Source organism: Podarcis erhardii (assembly GCF_964252035.2).
Source record: "Podarcis erhardii genome assembly, chromosome: 2".
Taxonomy (NCBI): Eukaryota; Metazoa; Chordata; class Lepidosauria; order Squamata; family Lacertidae; genus Podarcis; species Podarcis erhardii.
Window position 1 is genome coordinate 107,223,120 of NC_138498.1, and position 18,107 is coordinate 107,241,226.

Genomic DNA, 18,107 nt, shown 5'->3' on the forward strand with positions numbered 1-18,107 from the left:
ATAATGAGGAAATGACAAGTATCATTTTGAAAGTTCAACATTTCACATTGTTTTCTTTTTGGCAAGATGACTTGAGATCCATTTTACAGTGGTACCTTGGTTTGCAACCATTTTGGATTAAAACCACATCAAACCCGGAAGTGTGTGTCCCTTTTTGGGATTACAACCCATTTTTTATTATTACAACCCATTTTTGGGAGGGAGGCCCCATTGGCGAAAGCACGCCTTGGATTACAACCTGTTTTGGTTTACAACCGGACCTCTGGAACGGATTATGGTTGTAAACCAAGGTACCACTGTACTTCAAAAGAGTGAGGGGTGAATGTGGCTTGAGGAAGAAATCAAGGGGCCCACTGATACCCTGGGTTCACGGTTCACATTTATACTACAGAAGGGATGGAAAACTTCTGGCTCTCCAGAGGCCAATGGACTACAACTCCCATCATCCCATTCTGCCCGAGGCTGATGGGAGTTGTAGTTCAGCAAACATCTGGAGGGCCCCCATTTCCCAACCTCTGTACTAGAGGGGAGAGCGCTTGGTTTAAAAGTTTATTCTTTCCCACCTGCGTGCTTCTGTTTGGCCAAAACCAAGAGAGGCAATCAGGACAGGCTGGCGCCTGGTGCCACCACACCCTCAGTCACCAGCGGCAAACAAAGGTCCTTTGAGCTACGGGCAGCACTGCCAAGTGTGTGTCACATAGCAACCATATATCTTATTCTGTTTACATCTGCAATCTACATCTACAAGGGCTTAGAGGAGAAGCCAATAATTCAGAAAGCAAGCACATACATTTTACTATCAATTGAAAACAGGTGCTAACACCCTGCCCCACCCCATGGCCGTGGCTGGTATCACCATCAAAAGCTATAATTTAATGTTCGTTGTGAAGACTTGTTTGCAATACCTCGGTGACACGTCTGCAAGCTTAATAAGCTCACGTCTTAGAAGCACCTCAAGTTCTGTAATACATAAGTTATGTGTGCATTGCAACAGGGCAAGTCTCGACCTGCCTTTTCAAGGTGGAATGGTACTGTATGTACACACCAAGCACAGAAGTGATCTATATATCAAAGATGCGTGCGCGTTTTTAAAGTAATTTTTATTATCGTATTCCAAACAGAAAAAAACAAGAACATAAGGACTCATATAAAAGACACCCCCCCAACGCATTCGACAAACACATGACAAAACAAAAAAGCGTTCCCTCAATGTAATCCTTAAGTGACATGCTTGCTTTGTATTTATTTGAACAAGAGGCAGGCTGGTGACCAGAATAGGTAGCTTGGTAGATTTGTAGTTATTTAATGGTTTATTCCTTAATAGCTTACCATTGGGCAGAATGCTGCCTCCATACTTCCCCTCATATTCACAAGTTAAATTGCTAGAGAAACCCGCTTTTAAAATGAAAGCAGAAAATGCAGAGAGTGGAGGTGGGTGGGTTAATCCTGCGACTGCAGCCCTGAAATGACGGGCCGGTGAGCAGTTTAAGGTTTCCTGTTAGCCAATTCAGTTGCAGTAGGGCCGATATGACTGTCCTCCAGAGCACCTCTTTTGGGGTGATTGCAGCGTCACATAAATTACACATGGCAAGACACGGCTCCAATATTGCACAGCCCCTCCTCTGGCGCCAATGCCACTCAGCGGCCTCCTGACCTTTCCTGTGCCGTGACCGGCGTTAACTTGCACTGCACTATCATTTCCACGGCAACCGTTTCCATAACCACTGTGCAAGACGAGGCCTAGCCAGTGGAGCAGCCTCCAACTCGGCCGAGTTTGGCTGCTCTTTTTCGTGGTGTTGGGACTCAAAAGGCCCCAGACTTCCTTAGCAAGCAGAGCAGCCTCTCCTTTAGCTTAGGACACTGAGTTTGGACCTTCCTTTTCACATCTGTAGACCTAAAAATGTAAAGGTAAAGGGACCCCTGACCATTAGGTCCAGTCGTGGCCGACTCTGGGGTTGCGGCGCTCATCTTGCTTTATTGGCCGAGGGAGCCGGTGTTCATGAGGCCAGCATGACTAAGCCGCTTCTGGCGAACCAGAGCAGCGCACGGAAATGCTGTTTACCTTCCCGCCGGAGCAGTACCTATTTATCCACTTGCACTTTGACGTGCTTTTGAACTGCTAGGTTGGCAGGAGCAGGGACAGAGCAACGGGAGCTCACCCCGTCGCGGGGATTCGAACCGCCGACCTTCTGATCGGCAAGCCCTAGGCTCAGTGGTTTAACCCACAGCGCCACCCGCGTCCCATCCGCAGACCTAGCAGGCTGCAAACGCCTGGCTTCCTAGGTTCTGTAATGGAGGGAGAGCCCCATTTCACAACCCCACATGTTCTCCACCGGGATGCGCGTCTCTCCTCAAGCGCAGCTCAGCCTGCGCAGTTTGGGATGAGGAGCGAAAGGGAGCAGGGAGCTGGCAAACTTCTCCGTGGCTGACCTCCAAGGCTGATGCCTCTGGCTCCGCACAGCTTTCTTCCTCTCAGCCTTGAGCAAGCGGCACACCAGGGCCTTAGCGCTGGCACGGAGCCATCTTGGGGCCGAGCTGGAAGGGCCCTGAAGCACCCTGACCAGACCTGGCAGTTCCTGAGGCAGACGGTATCGAGGAAGGAAATGCAAGGCCCGGGGGATGTTGCGCCGGCCGCACAGTTTGCTGAAGTAGGCGATGACCCAGTCGCCCTTTCCTCGCACGGCCCCGGGCGCCCCCTGCAGTTCGCCTTTCAAGCAGGCCATGGCTGCCCCAAACAGGTCGTGGGGCTCCGGTGCCTTCACGCCGCCGCGCCTGGAGGCCTTCCCTTGCCACAGCCCGTAGGCGCGGGCGCTGCCGACGCTCCACAGCAGCAGGACCTGGCCCTGCTCCCGGCTGACTTGCTCTCGCTGGGCGTACACCCAGGGCAAGATGCCCAGCCGCCCCACGTGGCCCAGCTCCCAGAGGTCTAAAAGCACGGGGCAGCCCAGGGCCGAGCGCAGCAGCGCCGCAAAAGCACACACCAACTGCTTGTGCTCCTCCGAGTCAGGGGAATAGATCAGCAGGATGGGGCGAGAATGGCCCTTGCCCGGTACGTCTGGGGAGAGAAGGGAGAAAGCGGAATCAGGAACGCTTCTCATAAGAAAGTGCTGACCCTTGGCAGGGACTTTCAAGTGGTGGCTCCCCAGCTGTGGAATGCCCTCCCTAGTGAGGTGCGACCTCTCTCCGTCATCGTTAACTTTTCAGGAGGAATTTGAAAGCGTTCCTGTGGTGGCTGAAGGATACTGTTCCTGGTCAACCTTCAAGATCATTGAACAGAAACAGGGCTTTAATTGATTTTAGAATATTTTAAGCAGAGGTTGAGCACCTTTCATGGATTGGACTAGATGACCCTCGGGGTCCCTTCCAACTCTATGATTCTGTGATTCTGTTAACGGCTTTTTAGTTGAGTCGCAATTGTTTTTGACTGCTTTAGAATGTTTTTACTTTATTTGTAAAGTTGTCTTATCTCTTTGCCACCACGGGCTCCTTGGGGAGGAAGGGTGTGGCATGAATCCAATATAATAATAATAATAATAATAATAATAATAATAATAATAATAATAATAATTTATTACTTACACCCTGCCCATCTGGCTGGGTTTCCCCAACCACTCTGGGTGGCTTCCAACCGGAGATTGAAATTACATTAAAACATAAATAATAAAGGTTTTAGGTTCCTCCTAAATGGGGCCTTGCCAACCATGAGCTACAACAGATCGCCAAATGAGGCTGGATGTAGCAGCACAAACCACCAGCGACTATGAAATATCCCTTCCCAGCTGATCATCGGAATGATAATGTCTGGTGTTTATTCTATTCCCATCATCCTGCTTTAGCTGAGACAAGGTTCCTGCTCGGAATGCAGTCTGCTCCCGTTTGCACCATGAAATCATAATACAGTCATATCTTGGGATAAATATGCTTCAGTATAAGTATTTTTGGGTTGTGCTCCACGGCGACCCGGAAGTAACGGAGCCCGTTACTTCCAGGTTTTGCCGCTCGCGCATGCGCAGATGGTCAAAATGACGTCACGTGCATGTGCGGAAGCGGCAAAACGGAGCCCGTTACTTCCAGGTTTTGCCGCTCGCGCATCGGCAGATGGTCAAAATGACTTCACGTGCATGTGCGGAAGCGGCAAAACACGACCCGCGCACTCGCAGACGCGTCTTACGTTCGCTTCCGGATGTGAACGGGGCTCTGGAACGGATCCCGTTTGCATTCAGAGGTACCACTGTACTTCAATGGAGAGCAAATGGAGGCTCTGGCAATGATAAGCTCCTGACTAGAGCAGAAGTGAAAATAAAAGCTGGATGCTGAGAAGAACGAGCCATTAATAGAGAAGGCTTTTAACTGCATGGCCTGCTTTATGTTGGTACAGAAAACAGCCTTCTCTGTGGTGGCACCTCCCCTATGGATATTGGGCAGGCACCAATATTGGATGCTTCTGGCATGCTTTGAAAACATACCTATTTGCCCAGGCGTTCCTTGGCCATTAATGCCAGTTTTTAGCACTGTAACGGATGTTAATATTTTAATGTTAATATTTTAATGTTAATATTTAATGTTAATATTTTACTCATATGTTTTTATGGGTATTTTTTCAGACTTCGTGGTATAATGCCATTGCTTCTTGGTTGTAACCTGTTGTGGAGTGAAAGGCAGTACAGAAATAATTGAAATGAATTAATAACTTTGTCCTGCCATATTTTTTCACATTGACCCTACACACACTTTCAGGCAAGGAAAAAAGTGACCTTCTGCATAAGAGTAGACGGACTAACATCTTTATACACAAATGCCACCACATGGTAAGAATTGTTTTTGTCATTCTCAACCAATCTTTTCTGAAAAACATTCAGGTTTTTCTTCTGTTGCTTTATGAATCGTTATGTATACTTACGGTGTTAAACAATAAGAATGACTATAATTTAGGGCCATTCCTAAATTTGCCCCTATCTCAGAGGGAGTCAACATGGCGCCCTTGAGAAGTTTTTGGACTACAACTCCCATCAACCCCAGCAAGCATGGCCAATGGTCAGTGTGGATGGGAGTTGCAGTCCCACAAAAATATTTGCAGGCAACCTCTGCCCTATGTGATGAAATACAGAGAATGATACTGATCTGACACAGTCTCACCACACGGGACTGAATTACTAGAGTGAGTCGCCTTTTGGGTATGGCAGCCGAGACCCTATAACACCGGTCCTGAAAGACCTACATTGGCTCCCAGTACGTTTCCGAGCACAATTCAAGCCTTAAATGGTCTTGGTCCTGAAGGAAGCGTCTCCACCCCCATCATCCAGCCCGGACATTGAGGTCCAGCGCCGAGGGCCTTCTGGCGGTTCCCTCACTACGAGAAGTGAGATTACATGGAACCAGGCAGAGGGCCTTCTTGGTAGTGGCACGCGCCCTGTGGAATGCCCTCCCATCAGATGTCAAGGAAATAAACAACTATCTGACTTTCAGAAGACACCTGAAGGCAGCCTTGTTTAGGGAACTTTTAAGGATTGATGTTTTATCGTGTTTTAATACAGCGGTACCTTGGTTTACAACCATAATCCGTTCCGGAGGTCCAGTTGTAACCCAAGGCGTGCTTTCGCCAATGGGGCCTTCCCCCCATAAATTGGTTGTAATCCAAAAAAAAGAAAAGAAAAGGGTTGTAATCCCAAAAAAGGGACACGCACTTCCGGGTTTGACGTGGTTGTAATCCAGAACAGTTGTAATCCAAAGCGGTTGCAAACCAAGGTATCACTGTATTCTTTTGTGAGCCGCCCAACAGTGGCTGGGGAAACCCAGCCAGATGGGTGGGGTACAAATAAATTATTATTATTATTATTATTATTATTATTATTATTATTATTATTTCAAAGACATTTCCCGCCCTTTCACAAACACACAGTGATAGTTCTTCTTATCACTCCAATGCGTCTTACCTCTATGAAGCCTGCGCAGAACACAGCGAATTAGCAGCACGGCTGTGACCAGCAGCAACAATAGTCCTAGACTCACTCCAAAGGCCAGCAGCCCCCAGTGCCTGTGAGTCACTAGTGGGGGGGGGGGAAGGAGGTGAGAAATTAACACAAATTAACAACAACCTGCACTACCTTTCCATCTACTCAGGGATCTATGTACATTATTTCTCTTTCCATCTGAAACTCCTGGCAAACTCATTCTCTGAGTGTGGATCTTCATGGAGCCAAAATATGCACCATCCATTCATGCACAAGAGGGGAGGCTCTGGGGGAACCTTGAGGCATACGGGAGCACTTTAACATACCAGTAAATACATAAATCTAAGGACTCTCTCTCTCTCTCTCTCTCTCTCTCTCTCTCTCTCTCTGTGTGTGTGTGTGTGTGTGTGTGTGTGTCAAAGACAACCAAAACAGACTAATGAGAACTGAACATACTCAGTGGCCACAAAATGCTGAATGCCTCTTGGAGGGTGGGGGTGGAATGGAGTATTATGGAAGATAGCAGGACTGACGGGAACCTCGCATGAACCAACCCAGATCCCACATTCATCATCGGAGTTCCTTCTTCGTGTTGTGAACTCTCCAAGACAGGTATGGAGGGTGGCAACGTGAGAACGGGCGTTTTCAGTGGTGGCTCCGCACTTAGGGAATGCTCTCCCTAGGGAGGCACTGCCTGACACCATCACTGACTACATGTAGGCACCAGGCAACCCCTTTTTTTCTTTTCAACCAAGCTTTCTTTTTGGGTCCTTTTGCTTGGAGTGCCATAAATAATAACAGTATCAACCTGAATGGGAGCACTCACTACTGCAACCTTTTGTTGCAGGACCCACCTGCCCATCCTAAAATATAAAGTTTTGATGCCGTCTGTTATGTACTGAGTTGAATAGGATCCAAAAGGCAGCAGTCTGATTGGTCCGAGAACAATACGATTCAGAATGCAACAGTCTGATTGGTCCTAGAACAATAGGGTCCAGAATGCAGCAGTCTGATTGGTCCTAGAACAATAGGGTCCAGAATGCAGCAGTCTGATTGGTCCACAGGAGCCACCCAATCCAGCTCCAGGTGGAAGTGAATCCGCAACCTGATTAGCCTACAGGAGAATCCCGGCATTAGCCAATCACGTGGGGCCCATTGTGTAAATAATGTATATAAAGCAGACATTCTGGGAGAACTTCCATTCCTCCTCACCACTATGAGCTGAATAAAGAGCTTGAAATCCACTCTCGACTCCGAGTATATTTCACCGTCCCTTCTCTCCATGGTATATATGTGCTACTAATCCTCTTATGGCTAACCCTACTAGAGAGCCTTAGCATTGCAGCAACAAGCCTTGAGGACTCCGTCCTTCAATGGAGAGTCTTCATTGAGGACTCTCCTTCATTGGAGAGTTTTAAGCAGAGGCTGGATGGTCTAGAACATCTAGTTCTGACTCAATACTCTTTCCAAGAAGACTTTTCACTGTTCCACATTTAGCTGGGGCCATGGGCGTAGCCAAGGGAGGGGGTGCAGGCAGGGAGGGGCAGCTGCTCACCCCTCCCCCAAATCAATAAAAGTACATAGCTAACTGAGGTTCTGCCCCTCCTAACAAAAATCATGGCTACGCCCATGGCTGGGACCCAGCGCTGCTCCCTCAGGAAAACAACCAGGCACCGTCACATGAGGAATGACACATGCAGCCACTCCCCAATGGGGCAAGGTGCTGTTCCTTAAATCCCTCCCACTCCCAACCTAATATGGGATGGCAACTTACCATCTGGGCACAGAAGCTGTTTGCCAGCGAAGCGCACATCAGAACGCCAGACCTGACAAACCAGAAGCAGAGAGATGGCAGAACACTTGAAACTGGTTTTAGTGACACAAGACTGCACTGTATACAAGTTGTACAAGTGACAATAAAGTATTTCAATTTCAATTCGGTAGCTCGCACGTTTTGCAGCTGTCAAGCGGTCGGCCAGTGGTGCCTTTCTCCGGGATCAAGCCCCACCTACTGCCTAAACTGTTCTCTACTGAGCAAAAAATTCAAATATCTTTAATACGGTCAATGACCAGAAAGCAATTTATAAAAATGACATTGCTCTACTGAGCAAGGTTCTACTCAAAGTCAACAAAAGAGGTTTAAAGACTGTCCCAAGGCAAATCTTTAAAAATGTAGTATAAACACTGGCCTGTGAGCGCTCCAGTTGGAGATCAGCATTTATTGAAGGTGTCATGGGCTTTGAAGATGCTCGAACTCAGGATGAAAGGGAGAAACGTGCTAAGAGGAAGGCACGCTTGGCAAACCCTCACCATGATCAACTCTCATCCAGAAACCTATGTCCCCGCTGTGGAAGGACGTGTGGATCCAGAATTGGCCCCCACAGTCACTTATGGACTCGCTGTTTAAACTGTGTTTATGGAAGACAATCTTACTCGGCTACAAGTGATCACCAAAGAAGAAGAAGACTCAAAGTAGACCCACTGGAGTTAATTAACTTAAGCTAACCACCATATTTTTCGCTCTATAAGACGCAGCAGACCATAAGACGCACCTAGTTTGTTTCCTTGTTTTCCTAGGAGGAAAGCAGACCATAAGACGCACCAAGTTTGTTTCCTTGTTTTCCTAGGAGGAAAACAAGGGGCAAAAAAATCTGAATCTCAGAAGCCAGAACAGCAAGAGGGATCACTGCGGAGCGAAAGCAGCAATCCCTCTTGCTGTTCCTGGCTTCTGGGATAGCTGTGCAGCCTGCATTTGCTCCATAAGACGCACACACATTTCCCCTTACTTTTTAGGAGGGAAAAAGTGAGGCTTATAGAGCAAAATATACGGTATGTCTGTTAACTCCAAGGTGTCTCCTCTGGGCAGGACTAGTGGTGGATACAATCCAATGTACAGTGGTACCTCTGGCTACGTACTTAATTCGTTCCGGAGGCCCGTACTTAACCTGAAACTGTTCTTAACCTGAAGCACCACGTTAGCTAACGGGGCCTCCCGCCGCCGCTGCACAATTTCTGTTCTCATCCTGAAGCAAAGTTCTTAACCCAAGGTACTATTTTTGGGTTAGCGGAGTCTGTAACCTGAAGCGTCTGTTACCCGAGGTACCACTGTATATTACAATACAGGGTGGGGTGGGGCTTAGGTTGGTCCTTACCAGTACACAGCTTGTCAAGGCCCGCCATGGAAGGATGAGATCTAGGTCTCCCAGGCTTGATCTCTCCAGCTGCAAAACATAAGGGTGAGTTGGACATGAGGCCCAGTCCTCTGCCCATTTACCGAACCTTCCCTCACCCACCATAGAATTGTAGAGTTGGAAGGCACCCCAAGGATCATCTAGTCCAACCTCCCAGCAATGCAGGAATCTCAGCTCAAGCATCCACGGCAGATGGCCATCCAACCTCTGCTTAAAAACCTCCAAAGGAGGAGAGCCTATCACCTCCCGAGGGACTTCGTTCCACTGTCGAACAGCTTGTACTGTCAGAAAGATCTTCCTGGTGTTTAGCCAGAATCTCCTTTCTTGTAACTTGAAGCCATTGGTTCGAGTCCTACCCTCCAGAGCAGGAGAAAACAAGCTTGCTCCGTTTTCCACGTGACAGCCCTTCAGATATCTGAAGATGGCTATCATATCATATCATATCATAAATGGTCAAAGGCCTGGAAACGATGCCTTATGAGGAATGGCTAAGGGAGCTGGGCATGTTTAGCCTGGAGAAGAGGAAGTTAAGGGGTGATATGATAGCCATGTTCAAATATATAAAAGGATGTCACATAGAGGAGGGAGAAAGGTTGTTTTCTGCTGCTCCAGAGAAGCGGACACGGAGCAATGGTTCCAAACTACAAGAAAGAAGATTCCACCTAAACATTAGGAAGAACTTTCTGACAGTAAGAGCTGTTCGGCAGTGGAATTTGCTGCCAAGGTGTGTGGTGGAGTCTCCTTCTTTGGAGGTCTTTCAGCAGAGGCTTGACAACCATATTTCAGGAGTGCTCTGATGGTGTTTCCTGCTTGGCAGGGGGTTGGACTCGATGGCCCTTGTGGTCTCTTCCAACTCTATGATTCTATGATGCTATGATTCTATGATCTCCTCTTGGTGTTCTCTTTTCCTGGCTGAACATACCCAGCTCCCCAGCTCCTTCAGCTGTTCCTCACAAGTCTTGGTTTCCAGACCCCTGATCATCTTGGTTGCCTTCCTCTGCACATGTTCCAACTTGCCAATATCCTTCTTAAACTGTGGTACCCAGAACTGGACACAGTACTCCAGGTGCATTCTGACCAAGGCAGAATAGAGCAGTACTATTACTTCCCTTGATCTGGACTCTATGCTTCTGTTGCCAGAGTGGTGCATGCTCTAGTTATCTCCCGCTTGGACTACTGCAATGCGCTCTATGTGGGGCTACCTTTGAAGGTGACTCGGAAACTGCAATTAATCCAGAATGCGGCAGCTAGACTGGTTACTGGTAGTGGCCGCCGGGACCATATAACACCGGTCCTGAAAGATCTTCATTGGCTCCCAGTATGTTTCCAAGCACAATTCAAAGTGTTGGTGCTGACCTTTAAAGCCCTAAACGGTCTCAGTCCAGTATATCAGAAGGAGCGTCTCCACCCCCATCATCCAGCCCGGACACTGAGGTCCAGCGCCGAGGGCCTTCTGGTGGTTCCCTCGCTGCGAGAAGTGAGGTTACAGGGAACCAGGCAGAGGGTCTTCTTGGTAGTGGTGCCTGCCCTGTGGAAAACCCTCCCAGCAGATGTCAAGGAAATAAACAACTATTTTACTTTTAAAAGACAAGGCAGCCCTGTTTAGGGAAGTTTTAAATATCTGACGCTGTGTTGTTTTTAATATTCGGTTGGAAGCCGTCCAGAGTGGCTGGGGAAACCCAGCCACATGGGCGGGGTATAAATAAATAAATAAAATATTATTATTATTATTATTATTATTATTATTATTATTATTATTATTGATGCAGCCTAGAATAGGATTAGCTTTGTTTGCTGCTGCATCACAGCGTTGACTCATGTTCAGCTTGTGGTCCACTAAGACCCCCTAGATCCTTTTCACATGCATTACTGGCAAGCCAGGTGTCCCCCATCTTACATTTGTGTAGCTGGTTCTTCCTCCCTAAATGCAGAACCTTACATTTGTCCCTTCTGAAATTATTTTTGTTGGTTTGGGCCAGTCCGGGTGGATCCCAACCCAAGTTAACCCTCCTCCTCTCCGGCTCCAAAAGTCACTTACATGGGTGATGGTATAGACAGGTGGCTCAGGCTCACACTGGCGCGGAGATTGCTTCTGACAAAAGGCCGAGCTGAAGGATGCTGGTGCGCGAGAATGAATATGCAAGTGGAGCTGCCAAGGTTTGACACTCATAGATACATTCCAGGCAGTGTCTAGGAAGAAAGACCGGCACCAAGTTGTTCTAATGTCTCAGACCTTTTTAGGCATAGGTTTGCACTTTAAACAAAAAATTAATTCTTACAAAATTTTAAGCGCATCTGATATGTGTGTGACTGCACATTGCGCTGAACCCGGAAGTGACCTGGAAACGTCACAATAACTGCACAGAATAGGGCAGAACAGGGTGGAGGTGAAATGGGGTGTTTCAAGGCTTTTCCAATGGTGTTTCGAATATACGCGATTTCACTTAAACGCACAGTGCCTTGGAACATAACCCCCGCGTAAGTCGGGGGTTGCCTGTATAGCAACATCATACACACATAAAATATATCCCAGAAGGTGGAGTTTAGGCAACACATCCAGATCAACACGGGTCTTCAGAAAACTAAAGCACAGGCAAGTGAAAAAACCCTAGATCGGTATCCTGGCATCTTGTGGTTAGTTCAGTGCTGCCTACAACATAACTGTAGGCTGTGAGTATTCTGTATTTCCACTACTTCGCCACGTGAGGGCGCAATTGCGTTTCACTGTTAACAGTGCAAACACAGCTCTTCCAGATTAAAGGAAACAAGTGACAAGACTGCTCAAAGCTAAGCAGGAAGATTTAACTTTAAAATCCACATAACAAGCCATTCTGTTTTCACAAAACAACATTGGGGCGAGAATCTTCATGTTGCTTTAGACTGACTAAAAACACCAAGGAAGTCTTTTGCTTCAACCGTTCATTGTTTATGGTCAACATGTTTTCTGCCAGTTAAGAGGACCGTGCATTTACGCCATGCATAGCAAACTAAGGCCCGGGGGCCAGATCCGGCCCAATTGCCTTCTAAATCCAGCCCATGGACGGTCCAGGAATCAGTGTGTTTTTACATGAGTAGAATGTGTGCTTTTATTTAAAATGCATTTCTGGGTTATTTGTGGGGCATAGGTATTCGTTCATTCTTTTTCTTTTCAATGTATAGTCTGGCCCCCCACAAGGTCTGAGGGACAGTAAACCGGCCGGGTGCTGAAAAAGGTTGCTGACCCCTGCTCTATCCTCTTCCTTAAAAAGGTAAAGGAACCCTTGACCATTAGGTCCAGTCGCGAACGACTCTGGGGTTGCAGTGCTCATCTCGCTTTATTGGCCGAGGGAGCCGGCATACAGCTTCCGGGTCATGTGGCCAGCATGACTAAGCCGCTTCTGGTGAACCACAGCAGCGCATGGAAATGCCATTTACCTTTCCGCCGGAGCGGTACCTATTTATCTACTTGCACTATGACCTGCTTTCAAACTGCTAGGTTGGCAGGAGCAGGGACCGAGCAACGGGAGCTCACCCCATCGCGGGGATTTGAACCGCCAACCTTCTGATCGGCAAGCCCTAGGCTCTGTAGTTTAACCCACAGCGTCACCCACGTCCCATCCTCTTCCTTAGTGTTCCCTTTATAGGACTTAGCATGGCAGAGAATGGAAACAAAAGCAGAAGCAATTGGCTCTGCCTGTCAATTTCTCTGGCTCCATCTACTGTCGGCCCCCTTGCCTTCTGCCCTACCAGTCCCAACGAGCACCAGCCTCCACTGACAGCTGAACAGCAATGAGACAACCTGCTTCTGAGTGCTGTTGTGATGGGAAAGGAATGTACAGACACGGGTAGAGAAAACAGCTTTGGGTCCGTGCTTGCAACCCTAATGAGCATGATCTCTGGTTCAGTGAGAAAGAATTGCCTCCCTTGCCCCAGTCACCACCTCCCCATCATCCTACGATACCAAACTAGCAGGTTTGAGCTGCAGACTCACCTGTCCGGAGTGGGCACTGAATGTGGCTGCTGTTTTTGTAGGAAAACTAGAAAAGACAGACAGCAAAGACACTGGATCACTGGAAGAGCTGGGGCTGGTTAAACCAAACCAGCAACTCACATTCACAGAATGAAAGAACAGCAAAATCAGCAGGAGCCCTCAATTCTAGCCCCCTGCCTTCTTTCAGGAGGGGATACAACAAATATCTTTAGTGGTAAAGAAATCCCACACCCCCATTCCTCCAGTGAGGGACAACCTTGAATGCAGTCATACCTTAGATCCCGAATGCCTTGCGGGTCAAATGTTTTGGCTCCCGAATGCTGTAAACCTGGAAGTGATTGTTCTGGTTTGCAAACCTTCTTTGGAACCCAAACATCCAATGCAGCTTCCAATTGGCTGTAGGAGCTTCCTGCAGCCAATCAGAAGCCGCGCCTTGGTTTCCAAACATTCTGGAAGTTGAACGGACTTCCAGAACGGATTCCATTCGACTTCCGATGTACCACTATATCCCATCAATCAAGCCAACTTAAAACTAAAACCATCAAGTATTTGCCCAAACCTGCTCTTATAAAAGACATGGGGAGCTGCTTTTTAATGAGCCTAACCATTGATCCATCTTGCTCACTACTGTCTACAATGGCTGGGAAATGGCTTTCCGGGATTTCAGACCCCTTCCAGCCCTACCTGGAGATACTGGGGATCAAACCTATAAAGCAGCAGGAGCTGTACCACTGAGCCACATCCCTGACCTCCAGCAGTGAAGATTCTGCGGCACTCCTGAAAGCAACCTGTCCCAGTGTAGAAACACCCAGACAGTTAGGCAGTCGCTAGGACAGCATGGCTGTAGCTCAGCGGCAGATTGTCCGCCTTGCACGCAGAAGGTCCCAGGTTCAGTCCTTGGCATCTCCAGACCAGGGTGAGAATATCCTCTGTCTGAAACCCTGGAGAGCCTCTACCAGTCAGTACAGACAATGTGGAGGTAGAAGGACCTATGGCGTGATGACTCAGTGTAAGGCAACTTCCTATGTGCCTAAGTTCTTCCCAATGTCCTAACTGAATTTTTGTGCTTGCAGTTTTAAGCCCACGACTATGGCTTATTTGGAGCCTCTAAGGCTGCAGACTTGAGAGTGTACACTGTAAACAACTAAAAACTTCAGCAGGATTTGAATAACGTTTGTAATGTACTAAAAACTAAGGTAAAATTGGATTATATAAGAAAAAAGGGGGAATTAAGTGAAGCAGTGGGAATAGATTGAAAATGGTAACCATGGAAGGGTGGAGAAGAGTCAAAGGATTCAGGGAATCCTCAATGATGTTGTTTATTGTTTGAATTTAAATTTGCAATGTAAAACTCAGTTAAAAAAAAAAGATTTTAAGAGAGGCAGCCCCATAGGACTCCATGTAACTTCCTCCTGAGTCAACCTTCATATGACTCATCACAGGGTCTGTCTTCCCTTGGACAAAAGCTTTATGCTTTCGAAGGCTTATCAAATGCAACCCTTTTCATACTCATTGACGTATGGAAAGAAGAAGAAGAGTTTGGATTTGATATCCCGCTTTATCACTACCCTAAGGAGTCTCAAAGCGGCTAACATTCTCCTTTCCCTTCCTCCCCTACAACAAACACTCTGGGCGGTGAGTGGGGCTGAGAGACTTCAGAGAAGTGTGACTAGCCCAAGGTCACCCAGCAGCTGCAGGTGGAGGAGCGGAGACGCGAACCCGATTCCCCAGATTACGAATCTACCGCTCGTAACCACTACACCACACTGGCTCTCACTGCTGGAAAAACCCCAGCAGGGACTGAGAGCTCATCTATACCTTGGGCTTGGGCTTTCAAGGCATGGGACAATCCTAGATGAGCCTTGAGAGGACATCCCTTGGTTGAGGACCACCTTGTCCTGATCATGGCACGCCAAGTCATATCCTTCCGCAAGAACAGAAGTGAAGTTCACTTTTTAAAAAAGCACACAAACATCTACATCCCAATGCTATCTACTCAATCCTATGATGATAATGCAACTCCGAAGCTTTCCATTGCTCTCCTGAAACTGTGCAGAGTCCAGACAGCTGCAAGCGGCAACAGTTTTGGGCAGAGAAGGTCTGGCACTAGGACTTGCCAGTGTCCGGTGCGAGTAGCGACTGGGAAGCAGGCCTCACCTTGAAGCAGAGCCGAGGGTGAACGTCCACCTCCTCAAGGATGTACTCCTAGAGAAAGAAAAAAACACACAAGGATAATCTTGATTGTTTATTTGCAACATCCATCTATCGCTTAGCATGCAAGACCTCTAAGCAATAAGGCACAATAAGATCATTTCAAAAGCACTCCGTTATCTTCTCTCCTATATCAATTTCCACAACTCAACATGGCAAGGGTGAGGGAATCTGTGACTTTTCAGATCCAACTCCCACCCACTCCAGCAAACAGGGCCAACAGATTGATGTTTGCTGCAATTCAGCATTGAAGGGGAGCTTTCTAATGAGTAATGTTTTATTATGTTTTTATATATGTTGGAAGCCGCCCAGAGTGGCTGGGGCAACCCAGTCAGATGGGCAGGGTTCAAATAATAAAAATTATTATTATTATTATTATTCCTTGGGAAAAGAAGAAGAAGAAGAAGAAGAAGAAGAGGAGGAGGAGGAGGAGGAGGAGTAGTTTGGACTTGATATCCCGCTTTATCACTACCCGAAGGAGTCTCCAAGCGGCTAACAATCTCCTTTTCCCTTCCTCCCCCACAACAAACATTCTGTGAGGTGAGTGAGGCTGAGAGACTTCAAAGAAGTGTGACTAGCCCAAGGACACCCAGCAGCTGCATGTGGAGGAGAGGGGAATCAAACCAAGTTCACCAGATTATGAGTCCACCGCTCTTAACCACTACGCCACGCTGGCTCCCAGCACACAAAAAAGCACAGGTCAAGTGGAAAACTGCTTGGACCTGTGCTTTCAAGGCACGAAACAAGTGGACATGTTGACAAGCCCTAACGCTTCCTCCAGTTCAGCCATCCTTTAAACACCCCAATCTCCCCTCTTTTACTCTTTACAGTGGGCAAGGAACACCAATACATATTTACCCTTAATGAGGACATACTGCTAAGCCTGAACCACTTGTTTGGGCAAACAGGCTTGCCAGTCTTTGGTGGCTCAAAGGCATCAAGCCACGATTCAGCAGCTAAATATCCCTCCACGTGCCTCTACTGCTCCCTTTCTCTACCTGCTGCGGCAAAACCGAGCTCTACCACAAGCAGGCAGGGAAGGCAGGGTCAGTTCCGAACGAACGTCACCATAAGAGCATCCTTGGATCATTACCCGTTACCACCCCACCGAGCTCCTAGTATGACCGCCCCACCCCTTCACCTGACGTAATCCTGTGACTGTGGAATTGGGGATGTCTTGACAGGCCGCACCCGGAGTGGCGCTTTCTTTCCAGCACAGAGAAGCAGTGGGATGAAGCAGGCAGCGGCCGCTCAGAGACATAGCCATTTCAGCCTTGCCGCTGTTGCTGTAGTCGCGAAACCACATCGAGGACCACAGATCTGGACCATCTAAGAAGAGAGGCAGCAGTGGGGGGTGGAAATATGATTAGACTGTTAAGTCCCCAATAGACACTGATACCTTATAACAGAGATGAAGAACCTGTGGCCCAGTGTATGCTGTTGGAACCAGGCAGAGGGCCTTCTCAGTGGTGGCGCCCGCCCTGTGGAACGCCCTCCCATCAGATCTCAAGGAAATAAACAACTACCTGACTTTTAGAAGACATCTGAAGGCAGCCCTGTTTAGGGAAGTTTTTAATGTTGGATGTTTTATTGTATTTTTAATATTTGGTGGAAGTGGCCCAGAGTGGCTGGGGAAACCCAGCCAGATGGGCGGGGCATAATTATTATTATTATTACCCAGAACTAGGTAGTTCTGGGTAATAATAATAATAATAATAATAATAATAATAATAATTACCCAGAACTACCTAGTTCAAGTTGTGCCCTTTAACCACTACACCACATTGGCTCTCTCTTTGTCTGCTGGACTCTTTATTGAATCAAGTAGGCACCTCCAGCAAAACAAAGAACAGGAAGGGGGGGACGGACACCAATAGCACCTCATTTTTATACCCAAGTAAATGCATTAATAGTCTAATGGGCAGAGCCAGAGATCAATTTAGTTCTAATTGAAAAGGGGGCTGCATTCTTTCATTAGGGCTAACTAACAAGAGACAAAGCAGTCTGCTCTGCTTCTGCACCTTTAACAACAGCTCAATGTGCAGAAAACAGCAGATCAGAGCCGCCTTTCCCATTGGTGCTAGTGGTTCGTTGCGCCAGGGCGCCGGCCTCTCAGGGGCGCCCCAGCGAGTGGGGGAGCTGCACCTCCTCCCTTGTTTGGGAGTTGCTGGGGGGAGGGTGCCAGAGGGATCTTTGCACCATGGCACCGGATATGCTTCAGATGGCCCTGCCGCAGATGTACATTTCACGGCAAGAAGCTATGCATACTTGCTAACACCTGCATACCAAGGTCTTGTCAAAGGCACAGGAGCAGAGGCTAGCAAATAAATTTGGCATGCCTGTCCTCCACAGCAGACCTTACCTACCTAAAACAAACACTAGTGCCATAATAGCCATGCAGCCCTAGCAGCAACAGAGCTAGACAGCATTGGCAGAGCCCTGCTGTCAGAATAAAGCAAGACTCACAGGCCTCTGGCTGATCCCAGAAAGGGCACACTTTTTTGCGCAAGCTGTCGTGGTGCTCATGATACGATGCCTAGAACAGAAGGGAGAAAAGTTAGGTCCAAGTTGGCTGCTTCCCAGCCTCTACGGTCCCCAGAGGGCTCCCACCCATGTGCTAAGAGGCACCCAAGGAAAAATGACAGGCAAGCCCATTCTGTCCTGGGGTGCTTCCAGATTGTGGACTTGGAGTGTGGGGGTGTGGGAGGCTTAACACTGTAAATGGGTCGTTCACAAACAAGTCAAATCTGGATGAAATTGGATTGGTGGTGGCAGGGAACGATG

At 47.8% G+C, this 18,107-nt stretch overlaps 1 protein-coding gene across 5 annotated transcripts in view; it reads right to left on the bottom strand.

The window, feature by feature from the left end:
• Positions 1 to 1,083: 1,083 nt before the first annotated feature.
• IL17RE (interleukin 17 receptor E) overlaps positions 1,084 to 18,107 on the bottom strand; it is a 61,464-nt gene continuing 44,440 nt past the window's right edge. For 4 of the 5 annotated variants that reach the window (XM_081852697.1, XM_081852696.1, XM_081852699.1 and 1 more), the window contains 9 exons: positions 17,790 to 17,859; positions 16,465 to 16,652; positions 15,270 to 15,317; positions 13,113 to 13,158; positions 11,181 to 11,332; positions 9,104 to 9,172; positions 7,726 to 7,777; positions 5,934 to 6,044; positions 1,084 to 3,055 (listed from right to left, as the gene is read on the bottom strand). In XM_081852697.1, coding sequence (XP_081708823.1) covers positions 2,352 to 3,055; positions 5,934 to 6,044; positions 7,726 to 7,777; positions 9,104 to 9,172; positions 11,181 to 11,332; positions 13,113 to 13,158; positions 15,270 to 15,317; positions 16,465 to 16,652; positions 17,790 to 17,859 — 1,440 coding nt within the window. In that variant the 3' untranslated portion in view covers positions 1,084 to 2,351. The remainder of the gene's footprint in view (positions 3,056 to 5,933; positions 6,045 to 7,725; positions 7,778 to 9,103; positions 9,173 to 11,180; positions 11,333 to 13,112; positions 13,159 to 15,269; positions 15,318 to 16,464; positions 16,653 to 17,789; positions 17,860 to 18,107) is intronic. The other variant, XR_014154057.1, reaches the window with a different exon arrangement.